The following is a 23629-nucleotide window of genomic DNA, read 5'->3' as shown; positions in this document are numbered from 1 at the left end:
ATTTTCCCCTTGAACAGTAGTTCAGTGCGGATTTGTTTTTTTTTACTAATTCCTCGCCTTAAGCATACCTCAAGTAACTTTTAATTCTTTTATCAATTTTTTATTTATTTAAAATTACTACAGTATTACATTTTGAATAATTATCTAAATTTAAATATCTCAGTGGAATTTAATTTTTTTATACAAATGGAAGTGACTATGAGTTCTCTTATTGAGTCCCACCTTCGTTATGGCTTGCCTTTTTGGGGTTTAAGCAACAAGGGATTATTAAACATAATTTTTGTGATTCAAAAAAAGGCAGTTAGATACCTATGTTCCGCTGGGTTAAGAGATTCTTGTAAACCTCTCTTTATATCTCAAATGACTCGCCAGGTTAACGATTTTCCCTTACCAATCCCTACATCCCCCCTTACCAAGAACTCACTTATATACCTTAGCAAAAAAAATTTACAACCATGTTCCTCTATGTATCAGACAAATTTTAGAAGTTAAGAGATTCAAAAAGGAATTAAAATCACTTTTATTATCCAGGGCATATTATAGCCTTGACGATTTTTTTAATGATACCTTTTAACCTGTGCTCTGACATCATTTTAGTGTTTTAGTTTTGTTTCCTGTTAAATAATTTAATTTACTTCTTCTAAATTCTGTTTTATTGACAGCTTTACTTATTTTTTAATGAAATTTATCAAAAAGATGCTTTTTTTTCTCAATCTGTTTTGTTATGATTAATTTTGGTAATGTGTGTAAATTTTATGGTAGTGTTTTAGATGTTATGTTTGTTTGAAATTTGAAATTTAAAGTGAATTTGGAATTTTTTAGTTTTTAGGATGCTTGTACACAAGATTTTGTTGTCTTACGTAATATAGCACATTTTCTTTATTTCTTTCTTTCTATGTAAATTCTTGGATGATTATAACAATCTGGTGGACCTATGGATTGTTATTTGAGTTTTTCCCAAATTATTTTCAGGTTTTAGGATCTAGGTACAAGCATAAATATAGGTCATCATTTTCTTGATTAAGGGGGGCTTATATTACCATCATAATATATCAGGGTTTGGTGTAAAATATTTAAATCAAGTGGCGCTCTGATTAAAATTTCTCCCACTACCTTTTCCACTGTCTAAAAGCTGGCGACCACCAAATCTCTGAATCTTTTAAAACAAAATTTGCTTGTCTGGACTTGTTGTGGCTCTTTCTTAACAAAATCGACGAAGAATGTTTTTCCACACAGCCCCAAAAGTCCCTTTGCATATATTTTTTATGCTTTTACTGCCTGTCAATGAAGTTGTTCTGTGGATTTTCAGTCACTTTAAACACAAATATCTCAAAATTTGCTGGGAATATTCGCATGAAATAAAAACAAGACTATTCCTGGAAATATTTTTGACAAATGTTGTAATAGGTTCTGAAAATTATCTGAACAAAACTTTCACTTGCCAATAACAGATAGGTAGTCTTTTGCTTCTTACAGGCACTCCTAGAATAAGAATTCTAATATCTTGACTTTAAGTGTATCGATTTTAGTCATATCTTCAAACTGGTCTATAAATCAATAATTTGTTAAACTTTAAGTACAAGAACCCAAAATGATCGTTTTGGGTCCAAGACCGTTAGACTTCAAACCCCAATATCTCGAAAACCACTGGGAATATTTCAACCAAACAAAAAGCAAAATAGTCCAAAGAATATTCTCTACATGTGTCTGTAGGTCTGGTAACACAAATCTCCCAAGAGTTCTACGAACAATTGTCGGAACTACAAACGAAACTTTCGACAACGATCCGATCGGTGGGTCAAATAACGCATCAGTCGTGGCGGGCGTTTCACACCGACATCAAGACTGAACACAGCGAGGGATTCATCGACGGCGACTTGATCGAGAGTTTCCTGGACCTCAGCCCCGATAAAATGAAGGAAGTCGCTGACGGAATCGGGGTGAGTAACCCATCGTTTGTTTTTTCTTAATCATATTTCGATTTTTTTTTCTTTTTTTTAGGTTACAGTGGAACACTTAATAAAAACCGTCGAAGACCTGACGAGGATCCACTGAGGCGTTCTCTTGCATCGTGTGTGTCTGTACCATAATAATAATAATATTAGTAATATGCCCCCCTGTAAATACGTTTTGTTAGTTATTATAAACATTCGTAAAAAAGAAACATTTCAAGGTTTTATTTATTTACAACTCAATCAACAATTCCGGTTTCCATTTTGTACTCTTCATAAGCGAACTCTTCGACATGCTTGGGGTCGTACTCCAGCCCGATATAATCGATTTCCAGTTTGAAATCCCCGCCGTGTCTGTCCTGTGCAGTGATGCCAAACGAGGCAACTTTATCCAAAGTTATGGGGAATTGCTTGTCTTGAATTCGACCCTTAGCCGAAAAAAAGAATTTTGAAAAGGGAATCTGTAAGAAAATGCCAAAATCCCATTAATTACATTAATAAATATCTCAGTAACCCACCTTAGCAATTTGCCAATAAGGCCCTCCTCTAGTATACAACTGATAATTATAAACATCATTCCAAGTAATATCATAGAACCCTCGGGTGGAAATACTTAACAAATAAGTTCTGCCGTCCCCTTTGACCTTCATCACCATGGTGTTATACGGAATCCAGTTCAAATATGTTGCCCTTTTAAAAGATTTCTAAAAAAAACAGCAAATCATTAACCTCACTTCAATAAAATGCACTCCCTTACTCGAGCCCTCATTGTTTTAATATTACAATAACCGGCCCGCTTCACTTGACCATCTTTAGGCACTTGCAAACTAATATGTCCACTAAACACCGCGTTTCCATACATGTTTCTTTCTAAGGTGCAATGGCTGGAACCTTCGTTATGGTCAGAGTCGCTCGTAACAATCCATTTGTCTAAAGAATCCTCGGATTTAAAACGCCATGCTATATCAGTCTCTCCTGGGCGCCAAGCCCGTATTGGATCACCTAATTAGGCAATTGATTACAAGAAAATTGATTTTAGTGAAATATGTTACCATCCAAAAGTTCTTTTACTTCGCCACACCATATTTTTACTTCTTTCTTAAGCTCCGACCAGCCCAGGCTCATTCTTTCGTTAAAGGGGGGCAACGGTCTAGTCGGGTAGCCCCCTCGATCATCTTTTTCATGGAACAGATTCAGTTTATTTGTGGTGCAAATGGCCCTAGTTGGGGTTTGTTTTATTAGTGTTTTTGTGGGGCCAAACAGTCGAAACAGGTTCATAATGTGAGGTTATGTTTGTCTTATGTGACGTTTATCGTTATATCTATATGGTCTTAATGTTAATACAATGAAAAGTTTAAAATTAAAACTATCATAAAGATTAAAACATTGAAAGTCTTTTAATGTTCTAAGAAGAGAATTTTTTTAATTTTCATAACAATACACTTTGACATTTTACATAACCTTACTTTCATGTTGGACAACGTTGCCGGATTACCATTTTGTAAATGATAATAGAATTTACGTTTTATAGCATAATATAGATAATATACCATAAGAATCATCTATTTTGAATTATATGAGAGTAATTAATTAAATGTTTTTTAATAATTTATGATATTTGACATTTTAACAGCAGTTTCGATTTGATGCACTGGTGTGCACTAATCCCGGTTTTCGAATTCCAGTTGATTGCACCTTTTAAGTTTTTACATTCCATTTTAAAACCAATGCATGTAATATTACACTGAGTGCACGTTTTGTGTTTGCCAATGTACCAAATTATGATTCGGTAACTAGTAATAAAAATTAGTATTACTGAAAGTTTTTCAATATGCATTACGATAAGTTAATAATCAAAAATAAATGTTACAATACAAGAACAAGTTTCTTTGACAACTTGGCACCTCCGCCAGATTTAATTGCTTTCTCGATAATTCTATGACAAATGACACATTGACATTAATGGCAGTCAAAGTCGTCTGTCATTAGTGTCATCGGTGTGCAAAAACACAACACGTGTTGTACATCGCAAAAAAGCTTAAACAATAATTTAAGTGTTTTTTTACTGAATTTATTACCTAACCGAGTAAAATTCGCAACATTTAAATCCCTATACCCCAAAATTAGTTCCAAGAATAACCGGGGGAATGTCAGTGTTGCAACGGTTGGTGTAAGTTTATTGGCCCCCCAACGGGTAAGTACCCATAACCCTTATTTGAATTTTTCCGTATTTTTTTAGGAAACCCACCACGCACAAGGGCAAGAAAATCTTACTCAAAAAAGAGCCACAAATAATCGAGGGTACAAAAGCCCCGATATTCCTTAAAGGCCGAAAAACATCGGAAAAGGTACGGCGAGTGCTGAAAGACATTTACGATCTCAAAAAACCCGATGGCCAAATGCTACATAGAAAAAACGATATCACCATCTTCGAAGACGCCACTCCGGTCGAATCCTTGTGCAAAAAACATGATAGCAGCTTATTTATGCTGGGCAGTCACAGCAAAAAACGACCAGACAACTTGGTGGTGGGGCGCACATTCAACAATTCAATCCTGGATATGGTCGAACTGGAAATTAAAGACTACGAAGGCCTAAGGGAATTTGCAGCTTCAAAAGTCACCATGGGAATCAAACCGTGTCTTTTATTCAATGGTCCTCAATGGGAACAATCCGAGGAGTACAGACAATTAAAGTCAATATTTATAGACTTTTTCCATCGGGAGGAGGTGGAGGCTGTGAGACTGCAGGGTTTAGAACACACTATTAGTTTTAATGTTACTCCCGATGGAAGTATTTGCTTAAGGTCTTATAAGGTGTTGTTAAAGAAGTCTGGGCAGAGGACACCACGGGTGGAACTAGAAGAAATTGGTGAGTACTGCTATAATACACTCTAATTAAATTAAAGTAATTGGTTGATAATCATCAGTAATCACTTAAAAAATCAATCTGATTTATATGTCAGGTAATTGAGGGAATTTTATCTTATAAATTATTGCCTGAGTATTATTTTTAGAAGTTTATGTCCTACCTGAAATTATTTATATATTTATTATGTATGAATGCAAATGTGAACACAGTTTTTATGATTACATTTATTTATTTATTTACTTAGAAACAGGCGAAGTCCAATTACATTATTTGTGTAAAATTTTTAAATTCACAAAGTAAATGTAGTACCAGAAATTTTAATCATAGTGCCTTCATTAAAACATTATACTTTGACATTGTTACAACCCACTTGAAGTATGTCTCCTCTGTATGGATCTCAAACTATATATTTCATATCCATAAACTGGAAAAAATTCACTGTAAATTTTGCAGGTACAATAACTATAATAGGTTTTACAACAATCGAGAATTTCATTATAGGACTTTCTGATCAATACTTGATCTTAGACCTTATCAGCTAGAAGAAATCAGAAAAACTTCAAAATTCTCTGTAGGTCAGCCCATTCAACCATAGATTATCCATCTTGCAATACATGTACTGTCCATCTACCTTTTTAGAGGACAAATTATGTCAAGAATTCATTCTTTCCTGGAACATTAAAATGTAAGGAATGAGCTGCATATACTTGATTTTGAAGGCTTTTCTGGAAGCTTTATTTGGCCTTAATTTTATAAATTATGTTGATGGTCAATGAATCTTTGTATCTTTTTTTTGTTGTTTAATTTTGATTTTTGTTATTTGAGCTTGTATTTACTTACATATGTAATTTTGTATTGGGCTTGGCCCGTTAATAAATAAATAATTCAGAATCAAGAAAATTATTAGGTAATAATAAATTATAAGTTCTAATTAATGTTTAATAAAAGTTGACGCAGGAATTTGCTATAAAATGCAAAAAGGTGTTATAATATTGGTTTGCTAGTCTGATTGTTCTACTGAGGAAATTATTAAGACCATAGTTAGTATGGTGGATTAATTGGGTAATGAAAACTATCAGTAGCTCTGAAGCTCCAAATTTTCCATGTAGGATATTGTAAAAAGTGATAAGATCCCTTCTCTTATGGTGGATAGATAGATCAATATTGTTAGATTTTATGATATATAACTTAATATATATAAGCCAAAAACCTCTGCTCTGCATGAAAAAATGACAAAGTATGCTATTAACATATCATCACTTAACACATCAGCATGTATCTGCCGATACAAAGATTTCTGAGTACATACAGACCCTTGTTGAGTTTCTCTGCACGCCAAAAAATATGCTTAGCACACTGTAGCTTTGGGTCCAAAATGACTCCAAAGGTGAGAAAACTCACCTTTGATGTATTTTCTACATTAATCAATATTTTATAAGCAGTCTGTTTATGTAGAAGATGGGACATCTTCAACATCAGTTCCAGATAGATGAGGATTTTCTAGAGTCACAAGCTAGAGCAGAAAAATGGTTTGCTGCAAATAAACTTTTGCTAAACACTGACAAGACTGGAGTTGTATTTTCCGTAAAGGACCTTTTTTAATTTGAACAATGGTGTGGATGAAATTGGTATAAGGATCTTGGCTTTTAATTTGATATCTACAACTTCTTTGGAGCAAAAAACTTGTTCTTTGAAATTGTTTCTCTTCTTCACTGTCTATATTTCACTCTCATCTTTCCTATTCCATTCTAGCCAAAGATGTAGGACATTTTGTCCTTCAAAGACATTTGAATATTGGAGGATCTTGATTTTGGTGATAATTGTTGGCAAGGGTTTATAAATTTAAACATACTGACTGTCCTAGTCCAATACATTTTTCAAAGTCTCTTATATCAATGAACATTCTTATAGGTAGGAAATCAGACACAATAGGCATATTGGAGTCTAAAATGATGCCAAACTGGTCCAGGGTACTAGACCATGATAAGATCCATGGAACCATATCTTTTGTTGTCTAAAGATATTTTGTTTGAAAATTCTTATTTTTAAAGAATCTTTTAATTTACCTTTAGGTTTCATTTCACTCAAAATAAGTCAGACTTGTTTTAAATCTGTATCGCTTTAGTAGATTCTTTAATTTTAAGTGTGTCTTTATCTTTTATATTTATTTGATCTTAGAAATAAGTTCATATTTTATTGTACTTCTAAATTTTTTAAAAACATTTAATACTCAACACTCTTTACTCATGTTACTTCATGAAGTAACGTGAGTAAAGAGTGTTAAGTACTAATGCATACTTTTACTTGATCTAGTCAGAAGTTTAATTTTTTTTTTAGGTCCCAGAATAGATTTTGCCTTAAGACGTACCAAACTGCCGACCCCGGATCTAATGAAAGAAGCCTGTAAAAAACCAAAAGAACTTAAAATCACTAAAAAGAAGAATATTTCGACAGATAAACTGGGCTCGACCCACGGTCGTATCCACATGGGCAAACAGGAAATTAACAAGATTCAAACTCGTAAATTCAAGGGGCTTAAAAAGCAAAAAGTTAAGGGAGGCAGGGTTGAGAAAAAGAAAATTTCTGTTTAAAGTTTTTTTTTTAAATCTCCAGTGACAGCAAACAATTGTTTAATAAGAGGAGAAAATTGTTTATGATGAATTTATGTTTGTTATGTCATTTTTATAAGTGATTTTCTTGGTCTTCTCAAATTTTGTTTATCTAGGATTGTATGATATGGTTCAACATTATTATTGTACATAACAGTTATATAGTCCTATTTTAAGTAAGTAGGCTGTAAGTTTATTATTTACTTTTTTTGTAAATAGCTTTTTAGGTTTTAATTATTAGGATAATGTTGTCGATTTTTTTTTTTTTTTGGTGATTTTGCCCACTAGCGGTGTTAATCACTTATTTTTTTAATACAAGTTGGTTGTATGTTTAATATGAACCGATTTAAAAAAATTAATAATTTTTTTTTAAAAGCATACTGTTTTATGTTTATGAAATTGTTTGGAAAGAATTGCCTCTCGTCTTTGACCTTTTAAGAATATTCAAATTATTTTATGAAAATATTCTTAGAAATAGTTAAAATTTTTTAAAAAAATCAGCAAAAAAAGGCGCAAACTAAAACTGCTATAACTAATTAAATTATTAACCTAGCATCATGTTTTTACCCTCAAATCCGTTCTAAGGAATTATTTTACATTAATGTGAAAAAATATCTTAAATGATTCTAAAGTTATAGCTAAAAACTTTTTAAATTTTCAATTTAATCGCACCTGGACCTCGATGGACAACATTTTTCTGTACCTCGAGAATCTTTTCAGTTACAAGAATCGTCCGAGCAAGGAATAATGTTTTCAAGCACAGCCTAAAAACGTTACGAAAGAGGGAATATTGGGAAGCATTAAAAATTAACTAGTGACATTCCTAGACCTTGCAAGCCTAGACAATCTTATCTATTCTTTTGTCTAATGATACAGTCATAACGCAGTGTCTAATAAAGCTTTTTAGTTTTTAATAACACAATTTTAGATAGTATAGACAGATTTTGAATTGTATGTACTTCGTACCTTTTGTATTGTCACTTGTGTAAGTACAACTTTATGCGTTTACTTTAATAAAGAATTTGAAAGGTTTTAATGTTAACATAATATTTACTTATATAATGTACACAGTGGAGGATTTTTAAGAACTTTCATCCAAAAATTCCTAGGTGCTTCTTCTAATCTACTTAGTTCGAATTCGACAAAAAAAAATTTTGGTGAAAAAAATCGATACGGGGGGGTATACCCGAAAAGTGAAAAAACCCAAACTTTGAAGGTCGATATCTCGGCTTCTATGCGAGCTATCGGGAAAATTCCAACGGTTTTGTCTTAGTTTCGTCGTTCTGAATCCAACGAGACCATCCGCAAGGTCGTAGCTCATCTAATAGCTGAGATATGGCATTTTTGATGCCCATTTTTGGCCTCAAAAACGGACGTCGAAAACGACTTTTTCAGGATTTTCAAAGTGCTCTCATTCCCTTAGTTCTGCTCGGATCCTGTTATAACCCGGTGTTTTCGTGATCTAGGTGATCAGAATAAGACGTTGGTATACTTAGTTTGATTTCGAAAAAAATCAATTTTTGGTGAAAAAATTCGATACGGGGGGGTATACCCGAAAAGTGAAAAAACCCAAACTTTGAAGGTCGATATCTCGGCTTCTATGGGAGCTATCGGGAAAATTCCAACGGTTTTGTCTTAGTTTCGTCATTCTGAATCCAACGAGACCATCCGCAAGGTCGTAGCTCTTCTAATAGCTAAGATATGGCATTTTTGATGCCCATTTTTGGCCTCAAAAACGGACGTCGAAAACGACTTTTTCAGGATTTTCAAAGTGCTCTCATTCCCTTAGTTCTGCTCGGATCCTGTTATAACCCGGTGTTTTCGTGATCTAGGTGACCCAAATAAGACGCTGGTATACTTAGTTTGATTTCGAAAAAAATCAATTTTTGGTGAAAAAATTCGATACGGGGGGGTATACCCGAAAAGTGAAAAAACCCAAACTTTGAAGGTCGATATCTCGGCTTCTATGGGAGCTATCGGGAAAATTCCAACGGTTTTGTCTTAGTTTCGTCGTTCTGAATCCAACGAGACCATCCGCAAGGTCGTAGCTCCTCTAATAGCTGAGATATGGCATTTTTGATGCCCATATTTGCCTCAAAAACGGACGTCGAAAACGACTTTTTCAGGATTTTCAAAGTGCTCTCATTCCCTTAGTTCTGCTCGGATCCTGTTATAACCCGGTGTTTTCGTGATCTAGGTGACCCAAATAAGACGCTGGTATACTTAGTTTGATTTCGAAAAAAATCAATTTTTGGTGAAAAAATTCGATACGGGGGGGTATACCCGAAAAGTGAAAAAACCCAAACTTTGAAGGTCGATATCTCGGCTTCTATGGGAGCTATCGGGAAAATTCCAACGGTTTTGTCTTAGTTTCGTCGTTCTGAATCCAACGAGACCATCCGCAAGGTCGTAGCTCTTCTAATAGCTGAGATATGGCATTTTTGATGCCCATTTTTGGCCTCAAAAACGGACGTCGAAAACGACTTTTTCAGGATTTTCAAAGTGCTCTCATTCCCTTAGTTCTGCTCGGATCCTGTTATAACCCGGTGTTTTCGTGATCTAGGTGATCAGAATAAGACGTTGGTATACTTAGTTTGATTTCGAAAAAAATCAATTTTTGGTGAAAAAATTCGATACGGGGGGGTATACCCGAAAAGTGAAAAAACCCAAACTTTGAAGGTCGATATCTCGGCTTCTATGCGAGCTATCGGGAAAATTCCAACGGTTTTGTCTTAGTTTCGTCGTTCTGAATCCAACGAGACCATCCGCAAGGTCGTAGCTCTTCTAATAGCTGAGATATGGCATTTTTGATGCCCATTTTTGGCCTCAAAAACGGACGTCGAAAACGACTTTTTCAGGATTTTCAAAGTGCTCTCATTCCCTTAGTTCTGCTCGGATCCTGTTATAACCCGGTGTTTTCGTGATCTAGGTGATCAGAATAAGACGTTGGTATACTTAGTTTGATTTCGAAAAAAATCAATTTTTGGTGAAAAAATTCGATACGGGGGGGTATACCCGAAAAGTGAAAAAACCCAAACTTTGAAGGTCGATATCTCGGCTTCTATGCGAGCTATCGGGAAAATTCCAACGGTTTTGTCTTAGTTTCGTCGTTCTGAATCCAACGAGACCATCCGCAAGGTCGTAGCTCTTCTAATAGCTGAGATATGGCATTTTTGATGCCCATTTTTGGCCTCAAAAACGGACGTCGAAAACGACTTTTTCAGGATTTTCAAAGTGCTCTCATTCCCTTAGTTCTGCTCGGATCCTGTTATAACCCGGTGTTTTCGTGATCTAGGTGATCAGAATAAGACGTTGGTATACTTAGTTTGATTTCGAAAAAAATCAATTTTTGGTGAAAAAATTCGATACGGGGGGGTATACCCGAAAAGTGAAAAAACCCAAACTTTGAAGGTCGATATCTCGGCTTCTATGCGAGCTATCGGGAAAATTCCCACGGTTTTGTCTTAGTTTCGTCGTTCTGAATCCAACGAGACCATCCGCAAGGTCGTAGCTCTTCTAATAGCTGAGATATGGCATTTTTGATGCCCATTTTTGGCCTCAAAAACGGACGTCGAAAACGACTTTTTCAGGATTTTCAAAGTGCTCTCATTCCCTTAGTTCTGCTCGGATCCTGTTATAACCCGGTGTTTTCGTGATCTAGGTGACCCAAATAAGACGCTGGTATACTTAGTTTGATTTCGAAAAAAATCAATTTTTGGTGAAAAAATTCGATACGGGGGGGTATACCCGAAAAGTGAAAAAACCCAAACTTTGAAGGTCGATATCTCGGCTTCTATGGGAGCTATCGGGAAAATTCCAACGGTTTTGTCTTAGTTTCGTCGTTCTGAATCCAACGAGACCATCCGCAAGGTCGTAGCTCCTCTAATAGCTGAGATATGGCATTTTTGATGCCCATATTTGCCTCAAAAACGGACGTCGAAAACGACTTTTTCAGGATTTTCAAAGTGCTCTCATTCCCTTAGTTCTGCTCGGATCCTGTTATAACCCGGTGTTTTCGTGATCTAGGTGACCCAAATAAGACGCTGGTATACTTAGTTTGATTTCGAAAAAAATCAATTTTTGGTGAAAAAATTCGATACGGGGGGGTATACCCGAAAAGTGAAAAAACCCAAACTTTGAAGGTCGATATCTCGGCTTCTATGCGAGCTATCGGGAAAATTCCCACGGTTTTGTCTTAGTTTCGTCGTTCTGAATCCAACGAGACCATCCGCAAGGTCGTAGCTCTTCTAATAGCTGAGATATGGCATTTTTGATGCCCATTTTTGGCCTCAAAAACGGACGTCGAAAACGACTTATTCAGGATTTTCAAAGTGCTCTCATTCCCTTAGTTCTGCTCGGATCCTGTTATAACCCGGTGTTTTCGTGATCTAGGTGACCCAAATAAGACGCTGGTATACTTAGTTTGATTTCGAAAAAAATCAATTTTTGGTGAAAAAATTCGATACGGGGGGGTATACCCGAAAAGTGAAAAAACCCAAACTTTGAAGGTCGATATCTCGGCTTCTATGGGAGCTATCGGGAAAATTCCAACGGTTTTGTCTTAGTTTCGTCGTTCTGAATCCAACGAGACCATCCGCAAGGTCGTAGCTCTTCTAATAGCTGAGATATGGCATTTTTGATGCCCATTTTTGGCCTCAAAAACGGACGTCGAAAACGACTTTTTCAGGATTTTCAAAGTGCTCTCATTCCCTTAGTTCTGCTCGGATCCTGTTATAACCCGGTGTTTTCGTGATCTAGGTGATCAGAATAAGACGTTGGTATACTTAGTTTGATTTCGAAAAAAATCAATTTTTGGTGAAAAAATTCGATACGGGGGGGTATACCCGAAAAGTGAAAAAACCCAAACTTTGAAGGTCGATATCTCGGCTTCTATGCGAGCTATCGGGAAAATTCCAACGGTTTTGTCTTAGTTTCGTCGTTCTGAATCCAACGAGACCATCCGCAAGGTCGTAGCTCTTCTAATAGCTGAGATATGGCATTTTTGATGCCCATTTTTGGCCTCAAAAACGGACGTCGAAAACGACTTTTTCAGGATTTTCAAAGTGCTCTCATTCCCTTAGTTCTGCTCGGATCCTGTTATAACCCGGTGTTTTCGTGATCTAGGTGATCAGAATAAGACGTTGGTATACTTAGTTTGATTTCGAAAAAAATCAATTTTTGGTGAAAAAATTCGATACGGGGGGGTATACCCGAAAAGTGAAAAAACCCAAACTTTGAAGGTCGATATCTCGGCTTCTATGCGAGCTATCGGGAAAATTCCAACGGTTTTGTCTTAGTTTCGTCGTTCTGAATCCAACGAGACCATCCGCAAGGTCGTAGCTCTTCTAATAGCTGAGATATGGCATTTTTGATGCCCATTTTTGGCCTCAAAAACGGACGTCGAAAACGACTTTTTCAGGATTTTCAAAGTGCTCTCATTCCCTTAGTTCTGCTCGGATCCTGTTATAACCCGGTGTTTTCGTGATCTAGGTGATCAGAATAAGACGTTGGTATACTTAGTTTGATTTCGAAAAAAATCAATTTTTGGTGAAAAAATTCGATACGGGGGGGTATACCCGAAAAGTGAAAAAACCCAAACTTTGAAGGTCGATATCTCGGCTTCTATGCGAGCTATCGGGAAAATTCCCACGGTTTTGTCTTAGTTTCGTCGTTCTGAATCCAACGAGACCATCCGCAAGGTCGTAGCTCTTCTAATAGCTGAGATATGGCATTTTTGATGCCCATTTTTGGCCTCAAAAACGGACGTCGAAAACGACTTTTTCAGGATTTTCAAAGTGCTCTCATTCCCTTAGTTCTGCTCGGATCCTGTTATAACCCGGTGTTTTCGTGATCTAGGTGACCCAAATAAGACGCTGGTATACTTAGTTTGATTTCGAAAAAAATCAATTTTTGGTGAAAAAATTCGATACGGGGGGGTATACCCGAAAAGTGAAAAAACCCAAACTTTGAAGGTCGATATCTCGGCTTCTATGGGAGCTATCGGGAAAATTCCAACGGTTTTGTCTTAGTTTCGTCGTTCTGAATCCAACGAGACCATCCGCAAGGTCGTAGCTCTTCTAATAGCTGAGATATGGCATTTTTGATGCCCATTTTTGGCCTCAAAAACGGACGTCGAAAACGACTTTTTCAGGATTTTCAAAGTGCTCTCATTCCCTTAGTTCTGCTCGGATCCTGTTATAACCCGGTGTTTTCGTGATCTAGGTGACCCAAATAAGACGCTGGTATACTTAGTTTGATTTCGAAAAAAATCACTTTTTGGTGAAAAAATTCGATACGGGGGGGTATACCCGAAAAGTGAAAAAACCCAAACTTTGAAGGTCGATATCTCGGCTTCTATGAAAGCTATCGGGAAAATTCCAACGGTTTTGTCTTATTTTCGTCATTCTGAATCCAACGAGACCATCCGCAAGGTCGTAGCTCGTACGATAGCCGAGATATGGCATTTTTGATGCCCATTTTTGTCCTCAAAAACGGACGTCGAAAACGACTTTTTTAGGATTTTCAAAGTGCTCTCATTCCCTTAGTTCTGCTCGGATCCTGTTATAACCCGGTGTTTTCGTGATCTAGGTGACCCAAATAAGACGCTGGTATACTTAGTTTGATTTCGAAAAAAATCAATTTTTGGTGAAAAAATTCGATACGGGGGGGTATACCCGAAAAGTGAAAAAACCCAAACTTTGAAGGTCGATATCTCGGCTTCTATGCGAGCTATCGGGAAAGTTCCAACGGTTTTGTCTTAGTTTCGTCGTTCTGAATCCAACGAGACCATCCGCAAGGTCGTAGCTCTTCTAATAGCTGAGATATGGCATTTTTGATGCCCATTTTTGGCCTCAAAAACGGACGTCGAAAACGACTTTTTCAGGATTTTCAAAGTGCTCTCATTCCCTTAGTTCTGCTCGGATCCTGTTATAACCCGGTGTTTTCGTGATCTAGGTGATCAGAATAAGACGTTGGTATACTTAGTTTGATTTCGAAAAAAATCAATTTTTGGTGAAAAAATTCGATACGGGGGGGTATACCCGAAAAGTGAAAAAACCCAAACTTTGAAGGTCGATATCTCGGCTTCTATGCGAGCTATCGGGAAAATTCCAACGGTTTTGTCTTAGTTTCGTCGTTCTGAATCCAACGAGACCATCCGCAAGGTCGTAGCTCTTCTAATAGCTGAGATATGGCATTTTTGATGCCCATTTTTGGCCTCAAAAACGGACGTCGAAAACGACTTTTTCAGGATTTTCAAAGTGCTCTCATTCCCTTAGTTCTGCTCGGATCCTGTTATAACCCGGTGTTTTCGTGATCTAGGTGATCAGAATAAGACGTTGGTATACTTAGTTTGATTTCGAAAAAAATCAATTTTTGGTGAAAAAATTCGATACGGGGGGGTATACCCGAAAAGTGAAAAAACCCAAACTTTGAAGGTCGATATCTCGGCTTCTATGCGAGCTATCGGGAAAATTCCAACGGTTTTGTCTTAGTTTCGTCGTTCTGAATCCAACGAGACCATCCGCAAGGTCGTAGCTCTTCTAATAGCTGAGATATGGCATTTTTGATGCCCATTTTTGGCCTCAAAAACGGACGTCGAAAACGACTTTTTCAGGATTTTCAAAGTGCTCTCATTCCCTTAGTTCTGCTCGGATCCTGTTATAACCCGGTGTTTTCGTGATCTAGGTGATCAGAATAAGACGTTGGTATACTTAGTTTGATTTCGAAAAAAATCAATTTTTGGTGAAAAAATTCGATACGGGGGGGTATACCCGAAAAGTGAAAAAACCCAAACTTTGAAGGTCGATATCTCGGCTTCTATGCGAGCTATCGGGAAAATTCCCACGGTTTTGTCTTAGTTTCGTCGTTCTGAATCCAACGAGACCATCCGCAAGGTCGTAGCTCTTCTAATAGCTGAGATATGGCATTTTTGATGCCCATTTTTGGCCTCAAAAACGGACGTCGAAAACGACTTTTTCAGGATTTTCAAAGTGCTCTCATTCCCTTAGTTCTGCTCGGATCCTGTTATAACCCGGTGTTTTCGTGATCTAGGTGACCCAAATAAGACGCTGGTATACTTAGTTTGATTTCGAAAAAAATCAATTTTTGGTGAAAAAATTCGATACGGGGGGGTATACCCGAAAAGTGAAAAAACCCAAACTTTGAAGGTCGATATCTCGGCTTCTATGGGAGCTATCGGGAAAATTCCAACGGTTTTGTCTTAGTTTCGTCGTTCTGAATCCAACGAGACCATCCGCAAGGTCGTAGCTCTTCTAATAGCTGAGATATGGCATTTTTGATGCCCATTTTTGGCCTCAAAAACGGACGTCGAAAACGACTTTTTCAGGATTTTCAAAGTGCTCTCATTCCCTTAGTTCTGCTCGGATCCTGTTATAACCCGGTGTTTTCGTGATCTAGGTGACCCAAATAAGACGCTGGTATACTTAGTTTGATTTCGAAAAAAATCACTTTTTGGTGAAAAAATTCGATACGGGGGGGTATACCCGAAAAGTGAAAAAACCCAAACTTTGAAGGTCGATATCTCGGCTTCTATGAAAGCTATCGGGAAAATTCCAACGGTTTTGTCTTATTTTCGTCATTCTGAATCCAACGAGACCATCCGCAAGGTCGTAGCTCGTACGATAGCCGAGATATGGCATTTTTGATGCCCATTTTTGTCCTCAAAAACGGACGTCGAAAACGACTTTTTTAGGATTTTCAAAGTGCTCTCATTCCCTTAGTTCTGCTCGGATCCTGTTATAACCCGGTGTTTTCGTGATCTAGGTGACCCAAATAAGACGCTGGTATACTTAGTTTGATTTCGAAAAAAATCAATTTTTGGTGAAAAAATTCGATACGGGGGGGTATACCCGAAAAGTGAAAAAACCCAAACTTTGAAGGTCGATATCTCGGCTTCTATGCGAGCTATCGGGAAAGTTCCAACGGTTTTGTCTTAGTTTCGTCGTTCTGAATCCAACGAGACCATCCGCAAGGTCGTAGCTCTTCTAATAGCTGAGATATGGCATTTTTGATGCCCATTTTTGGCCTCAAAAACGGACGTCGAAAACGACTTTTTCAGGATTTTCAAAGTGCTCTCATTCCCTTAGTTCTGCTCGGATCCTGTTATAACCCGGTGTTTTCGTGATCTAGGTGATCAGAATAAGACGTTGGTATACTTAGTTTGATTTCGAAAAAAATCAATTTTTGGTGAAAAAATTCGATACGGGGGGGTATACCCGAAAAGTGAAAAAACCCAAACTTTGAAGGTCGATATCTCGGCTTCTATGCGAGCTATCGGGAAAATTCCAACGGTTTTGTCTTAGTTTCGTCGTTCTGAATCCAACGAGACCATCCGCAAGGTCGTAGCTCTTCTAATAGCTGAGATATGGCATTTTTGATGCCCATTTTTGGCCTCAAAAACGGACGTCGAAAACGACTTTTTCAGGATTTTCAAAGTGCTCTCATTCCCTTAGTTCTGCTCGGATCCTGTTATAACCCGGTGTTTTCGTAATCTAGATGACCCAAATAAGACGCTGGTATACTTAGTTTGATTTCGAAAAAAATCACTTTTTGGTGAAAAAATTCGATACGGGGGGGTATACCCGAAAAGTGAAAAAACCCAAACTTTGAAGGTCGATATCTCGGCTTCTATGAAAGCTATCGGGAAAATTCCAACGGTTTTGTCTTATTTTCGTCATTCTGAATCCAACGAGACCATCCGCAAGGTCGTAGCTCGTACGATAGCCGAGATATGGCATTTTTGATGCCCATTTTTGTCCTCAAAAACGGACGTCGAAAACGACTTTTTTAGGATTTTCAAAGTGCTCTCATTCCCTTAGTTCTGCTCGGATCCTGTTATAACCCGGTGTTTTCGTGATCTAGGTGACCCAAATAAGACGCTGGTATACTTAGTTTGATTTCGAAAAAAATCAATTTTTGGTGAAAAAATTCGATACGGGGGGGTATACCCGAAAAGTGAAAAAACCCAAACTTTGAAGGTCGATATCTCGGCTTCTATGCGAGCTATCGGGAAAATTCCAACGGTTTTGTCTTAGTTTCGTCGTTCTGAATCCAACGAGACCATCCGCAAGGTCGTAGCTCTTCTAATAGCTGAGATATGGCATTTTTGATGCCCATTTTTGGCCTCAAAAACGGACGTCGAAAACGACTTTTTCAGGATTTTCAAAGTGCTCTCATTCCCTTAGTTCTGCTCGGATCCTGTTATAACCCGGTGTTTTCGTGATCTAGGTGATCAGAATAAGACGTTGGTATACTTAGTTTGATTTCGAAAAAAATCAATTTTTGGTGAAAAAATTCGATACGGGGGGGTATACCCGAAAAGTGAAAAAACCCAAACTTTGAAGGTCGATATCTCGGCTTCTATGCGAGCTATCGGGAAAATTCCCACGGTTTTGTCTTAGTTTCGTCGTTCTGAATCCAACGAGACCATCCGCAAGGTCGTAGCTCTTCTAATAGCTGAGATATGGCATTTTTGATGCCCATTTTTGGCCTCAAAAACGGACGTCGAAAACGACTTTTTCAGGATTTTCAAAGTGCTCTCATTCCCTTAGTTCTGCTCGGATCCTGTTATAACCCGGTGTTTTCGTGATCTAGGTGACCCAAATAAGACGCTGGTATACTTAGTTTGATTTCGAAAAAAATCAATTTTTGGTGAAAAAATTCGATACGGGGGGGTATACCCGAAAAGTGAAAAAACCCAAACTTTGAAGGTCGATATCTCGGCTTCTATGGGAGCTATCGGGAAAATTCCAACGGTTTTGTCTTAGTTTCGTCGTTCTGAATCCAACGAGACCATCCGCAAGGTCGTAGCTCTTCTAATAGCTGAGATATGGCATTTTTGATGCCCATTTTTGGCCTCAAAAACGGACGTCGAAAACGACTTTTTCAGGATTTTCAAAGTGCTCTCATTCCCTTAGTTCTGCTCGGATCCTGTTATAACCCGGTGTTTTCGTGATCTAGGTGACCCAAATAAGACGCTGGTATACTTAGTTTGATTTCGAAAAAAATCACTTTTTGGTGAAAAAATTCGATACGGGGGGGTATACCCGAAAAGTGAAAAAACCCAAACTTTGAAGGTCGATATCTCGGCTTCTATGAAAGCTATCGGGAAAATTCCAACGGTTTTGTCTTATTTTCGTCATTCTGAATCCAACGAGACCATCCGCAAGGTCGTAGCTCGTACGATAGCCGAGATATGGCATTTTTGATGCCCATTTTTGTCCTCAAAAACGGACGTCGAAAACGACTTTTTTAGGATTTTCAAAGTGCTCTCATTCCCTTAGTTCTGCTCGGATCCTGTTATAACCCGGTGTTTTCGTGATCTAGGTGACCCAAATAAGACGCTGGTATACTTAGTTTGATTTCGAAAAAAATCAATTTTTGGTGAAAAAATTCGATACGGGGGGGTATACCCGAAAAGTGAAAAAACCCAAACTTTGAAGGTCGATATCTCGGCTTCTATGCGAGCTATCGGGAAAATTCCCACGGTTTTGTCTTAGTTTCGTCGTTCTGAATCCAACGAGACCATCCGCAAGGTCGTAGCTCTTCTAATAGCTGAGATATGGCATTTTTGATGCCCATTTTTTGCCTCAAAAACGGACGTCGAAAACGACTTTTTCAGGATTTTCAAAGTGCTCTCATTCCCTTAGTTCTGCTCGGATCCTGTTATAACCCGGTGTTTTCGTGATCTAGGTGATCAGAATAAGACGCTGGTATACTTAGTTTGATTTCGAAAAAAATCACTTTTTGGTGAACAAATTCGATATGGGGGGGTATACCCGAAAAATGAAGAAACCCAAACTTTGAAGGTCGATATCTCGGCTTCTATGAAAGCTATCGGGAAAATTCCAACGGTTTTGTCTTAGTTTCGTCGTTCTGAATCCAACGAGACCATCCGCAAGGTCGTAGCTCTTTTAATAGCTGAGATATGGCATTTTTGATGCCCATTTTTGGCCTCAAAAACGAGGTCGAAAAATAACTTTTTCCGAATTTTCAAAGTGCTGTCATTCAGTTAGTTCTGCTCGAATCTCGTTATAACCCGGTATTTTCGTAATGTAGGTGGTCTAAAGAAGACGCTGGTATACTTAGTTCGATTTCGAAAAAAAAACTGTTTGATGTGATGCTATATAAAGAGGTTATAAGATGGAGAAGCAATATTTTAGAAAAAGGGTAGTTATTTCATTTGGGTTTCACCCTTTGTTGGGGTCAATAGAAGTTAATCATCTTATGTCAAATATTTTATAAGAAAAGTTTTAACTTTACCCGAAATCCTTTTAAGAATATTTCAATTATATTGTGTATAATATTTCTGGACCATTATTTAAACGCAGGAAACATTTAAACCTTTTTTCTAGAATGCTCCATGTACCCATCTGGACCCCCTAAAGGGTATCACAAAGAAAAATAAAATACACAATTTAAACGTTAATTATATATTTTATATTTATTTCCATTTTAATTACATAATATATAAAAAAATATGTACAAAATTTTCTACTAAACTAATTATTAGCTTATAACATATATACCCGAGAACCCCCAAACATTTTTATAGGACCAATATGGTCCAACAGAGATTACCTCCCACTCCGCCCCTGGCGATAACGTGTCACTTTGACCTGTAAACTATCGCTTGCATGTCAAACTGCCACCAGGGCCGGAGTAAAAAATAATTAAATATTATTATTGATGATACATTTTTTCATCGCCTGGATAAGCGGCGATAAAGTACGGTTGTACGTTATAAGGATCCCTGCCCATAGTCGAATAGGCTGCAGTGGGGGGCATTCGCATCGGCACTGAAAATGATTATCATAAAATTAATAAAACGAAAAAAATCACTATTACGTCATAAAAAGAGCAATATATGATAAATTTTATAACTCAAACAAAACCTAGTAATAATATCATTTAAAAAAAAGCGAAAAACAATTTATAACAATTGTGAATAAAATTTTCCTCATATGTATAAAAGGCATTTTCTACTAGTAAGTTCTTTACTGTATTCTTAAAGCTAGCAAAAGATTCATTTGTTACTATATATGCCATAATATACGGGGTGTTTTGTTTTGATCCCGCCAGGGGGTGAATAACTCTTTAAATGTAAATGAGGGAATAAATAATGGTGACCTTGAAAATTGAACCTGTGATGAGAGTCAAGGTGATTTTTTGACATGGAACTTCAGGAAAAACATAAATATTTTACGTGGAAAATGGTTGTTTTGTGCCCTTGACAAGGTCAAATAAATTATGAGTGAAAAGACCTTTGTATAAGTGACCGACGTTAACAACGCATGTGTTGACGTTAAGATCATTTTTCAAGGTTATTATCATTCCTCACGGTTATATCAAACCCATCACGTAAATAATATATAATAAAATAATTAATATCAAAAGTTAAAGGAATTTTTAAAACAGTTTTGTTATAACGGTACTTTAACAAAAAAATATTGACGCGCCTATATTTTTAGAGATATATTTATTTTACGTTATATACATATGAGTTAAAAACGTAGCGTCCATGGTATTATTTCAAACGTTATTAACTGAAATATCTCGGATATGTTGCGTCGTAAACGGATCACCACCGCTAAAAAAAAGGAGAAACTTTGTTTCACTTTACTACACAAAAATGTGGATATTTCCTAAACTATTAATTGGACTGGTTTGGACCTTGAACAACATTGGTAGCACATACTCTAGTGAACATTATGCTTTTTGTTTCATATGAATACTCTTAGTAGTTTTCCAAATATCAGACTTTGAAGTGGGTCAACAGTTTGAAGTATACACCTGCTTCTCGGACATCACTACACAAAAATGTGAATATTTCCAAAAGTCTTAATGAGATTGGTTTGGACCTTAAACAACATTGGTAGCACATACTCTAGTGAACATAATGCTTTTTGTTTCATGGGAATAATCCGAGTAGTTTTCCAAATATCAGACTTTGAAGTGGGTCAACCGTTTGAAGTATACACCTGCTTCTCGGACATTACTACACAAAATTGTGAATATTTCCAAAAGTCTTAATAGGATTGCTTTGGACCTTGAGCAACATTGGTAGCACATAATGTAGTGAACATTATGCTTTTCATTTCATAAGAATACTCCTAGTAGTTTTCCAAATATTAGACTTTAAAGTGAGTCAACAGTTGGAATTACAGACCTGCTTATTGGACATCACAACAACAATAACGTACAACTTTAAACATAACATAGAGGTTTCTTACATATCACATCTATGTAATTTAGAAAAATCGCACCTATTAGTATTAGTTTTATTATTGACCTATTATTGTCCTAATTATGTAGTTTAGAGTTTTTGTAAATCCAAGTTTTGTCCCATTCTCATGTATCTTAATATGCCATTTGTAGTCATTTTTAACCTTGTCTGAGGCATAGAACTATAAGATGTATTACAGATATACAGAACCCCTTAATTTGTTATCCTTGATGATGGACATGTTATATGTACGAAACATGTCGCATTAATATTTTTTTAAATAAATTTAATAGAGGATGACCGAAATACTTTTAGTTACCCATTGATCTATTAAACTCCACTGCAATAATGGACTACTTCTTCAACTCATATTTTAATCTATTTACGTAGTTTACTTTTCTGCGTTTTAGGCTTATTTTAATTAGTAAATTAAAGAGACTGTATTGTGTTTTTTTGATTTATTTTATGCTTTGTTTATGACATCTTATGGGTGTTAAAACAATAAAGCAATATTTAATTTGATTTGGTGTGAATTCTTCTTTTCAAAGTGATTATTTCTGTTTGAAGCTTTTAGTCCTGTGGGATTTTATCTTGATATCCTTTTGTTGGCAATAAAATTTAATATTTTATACTTAGAAAATAAATAAGAAAAAGCCAAAGACATCCAATTTTTTCATGGATTTCTTCTAAAATCAAAGTTTTGGTCTCTTAGTGCAGGCATTTAAATTAAAATACTTAGAAAATGTTTAAAAAAAATACTTTTGAACAAAATTTATGTCAAAATAATCAAATTTCTTTAAAGTTTCAAACTCAAAAAAATTAGAAATTTCTTCCAGATATTTGCCTCGAAAGTAATCAAATATCTCATAATTTTCGAGCTTCAAAACTTCAAACTTGCGAGGCAAGAACTGTACCAAGTTTCATTTTTTCCCTTACTTTCGATTAACTATTAAAACGTAATCACTTAGAACATTGAAAGAAGTTTAATTACCTTGTGTGGTCATTTTACTATGCGGCAACGTCGCGGTATAACTGCGCGGCACCGCGTACAACGGCGGCGCCCCCTTCACGCTACAGGCGCAACTACTTCCGGACCCGATCATGTGACCGGGGGCGACAATCGAACCGGAAGTAACCGCCCCACCCCTGTACTGATTGCTGCTCATTTTAAACCTAAAAAACGCACAATTTTCACTCGAGACATTTTTAATTCGCTATAAATTTACCTGATGATGCAAATAACGATGATGAGGATGGCTATGAAGGCCACCACGCCGCCCACGATTCCTATAATGAGGGTGTCGTCGTTATTGAAGGGTTGATGGGAATTGCCCCCGGCGTTGCCGCCTCCAATCGAGGCGGTTTTTGTGATCACTTGGGATTTTTCGGTGACGGGCGGCATTGACCAAATAATGTCGGGTTCCGTCGATTTCTTTTTCGGTCTGGTCACGTGGGAGGTCGAGGAGGGTTCCGTGGTGAATCTTGTGATTTTTTTTGGGTCGCAAGTCAATTCGTCATCGCCGATTTCCGACAGGAGTTTACCTTAAAATCAAACAAGAATTTCCAAAGCCATTCCGTTGAGTAAAATAGTAAGTTGGGGTATTTTCACACATATTCCCTATCTGTTCCTATGAGCGTATTAAACTTCACATAATTATTTGTGAAAATAAATGTTTTCCGATAAAAACCTTAAAAACGAAAACAAAAAAAAATTGGATTACCAAGGGTCTTAAGGTGTCTGCTAGAAATCTTATAGATCACTGCACTATATTCGGAAATGTTATATAAATAACATTGCTTTTATTAACTATTTTAACAAATATAGAGCACTGTACAGACTAACAATTAAGACTGCAAAGCAAAAATACTTTAAGAGTCGCTTAGGTAATTCAAATAATGTTCAGGGGGAGGCTTGGAAGATAGTAAATGAACTAAGAGGTAAACGGGACAAT

At 36.8% G+C, this 23629-nt stretch overlaps 4 protein-coding genes across 4 annotated transcripts in view; 2 read left to right on the top strand and 2 right to left on the bottom strand.

Annotated features, from left to right (window-relative positions):
• Positions 1-2164, top strand: part of LOC126733918 (DNA damage-binding protein 1) — a 46405-nt gene extending 44241 nt beyond the window's left edge. The window contains exons 16-17 of the mRNA XM_050437385.1: positions 1714-1940; positions 2002-2164. Of these exons, the coding sequence (XP_050293342.1) occupies positions 1714-1940; positions 2002-2055 (281 nt within the window). The 3' untranslated portion in view covers positions 2056-2164. The remainder of the gene's footprint in view (positions 1-1713; positions 1941-2001) is intronic.
• On the bottom strand, positions 2163-3424 carry LOC126733919 (complex I intermediate-associated protein 30, mitochondrial). Its single transcript, XM_050437387.1, has 4 exons — positions 3005-3424; positions 2710-2954; positions 2471-2656; positions 2163-2413 (listed from the first exon to the last, which is right to left on the bottom strand). Exons 1-4 carry the CDS (start codon positions 3228-3230, stop codon positions 2192-2194), a joined length of 879 nt encoding a protein of 292 aa, XP_050293344.1. The 5' UTR covers positions 3231-3424; the 3' UTR covers positions 2163-2191.
• A 508-nt stretch (positions 3425-3932) lies between these two features.
• Positions 3933-8464, top strand: LOC126734505 (ribosome production factor 2 homolog). Its single transcript, XM_050438164.1, has 3 exons — positions 3933-4122; positions 4192-4823; positions 7161-8464. Exons 1-3 carry the CDS (start codon positions 4100-4102, stop codon positions 7412-7414), a joined length of 909 nt encoding a protein of 302 aa, XP_050294121.1. The 5' UTR covers positions 3933-4099; the 3' UTR covers positions 7415-8464.
• Positions 8465-19868: 11404 nt separating this feature from the next.
• The window catches only part of LOC126733745 (protein artichoke), a 28417-nt gene continuing 24656 nt past the window's right edge, over positions 19869-23629 (bottom strand). The window contains exons 12-14 of the mRNA XM_050437135.1: positions 22904-23219; positions 22669-22850; positions 19869-20250 (exon numbers count right to left, since the gene is read on the bottom strand). Coding sequence (XP_050293092.1) covers positions 20135-20250; positions 22669-22850; positions 22904-23219 — 614 coding nt within the window. The 3' untranslated portion in view covers positions 19869-20134. The remainder of the gene's footprint in view (positions 20251-22668; positions 22851-22903; positions 23220-23629) is intronic.

Source organism: Anthonomus grandis, chromosome 3 (genome assembly GCF_022605725.1).
Source record: "Anthonomus grandis grandis chromosome 3, icAntGran1.3, whole genome shotgun sequence".
Classification (NCBI taxonomy): Eukaryota; Metazoa; Arthropoda; class Insecta; order Coleoptera; family Curculionidae; genus Anthonomus; species Anthonomus grandis.
This window is presented reverse-complemented; position numbering and strand designations above follow the sequence as displayed.

Excerpts from the sequence above, each read along its gene's own strand:
- LOC126733919 (XM_050437387.1), bottom strand. The coding sequence starts at position 3,230 with ATGAACCTGTTTCGACTGTTTGGCCCCACAAAAACACTAATAAAACAA. Across the intron at positions 2,657-2,709 it reads TTAAAACAATGAGGGCTCGA|AAATCTTTTAAAAGGGCAAC; the intron begins GTAAGGGAGTGC and ends TGTTTTTTTTAG. Across the intron at positions 2,414-2,470 it reads CTTATTGGCAAATTGCTAAG|ATTCCCTTTTCAAAATTCTT; the intron begins GTGGGTTACTGA and ends ATTTTCTTACAG.
- LOC126734505 (XM_050438164.1), top strand. The coding sequence starts at position 4,100 with ATGTCAGTGTTGCAACGGTTGGT. Across the intron at positions 4,123-4,191 it reads TCAGTGTTGCAACGGTTGGT|GAAACCCACCACGCACAAGG; the intron begins GTAAGTTTATTG and ends GTATTTTTTTAG. Across the intron at positions 4,824-7,160 it reads GGTGGAACTAGAAGAAATTG|GTCCCAGAATAGATTTTGCC; the intron begins GTGAGTACTGCT and ends TTTTTTTTTTAG.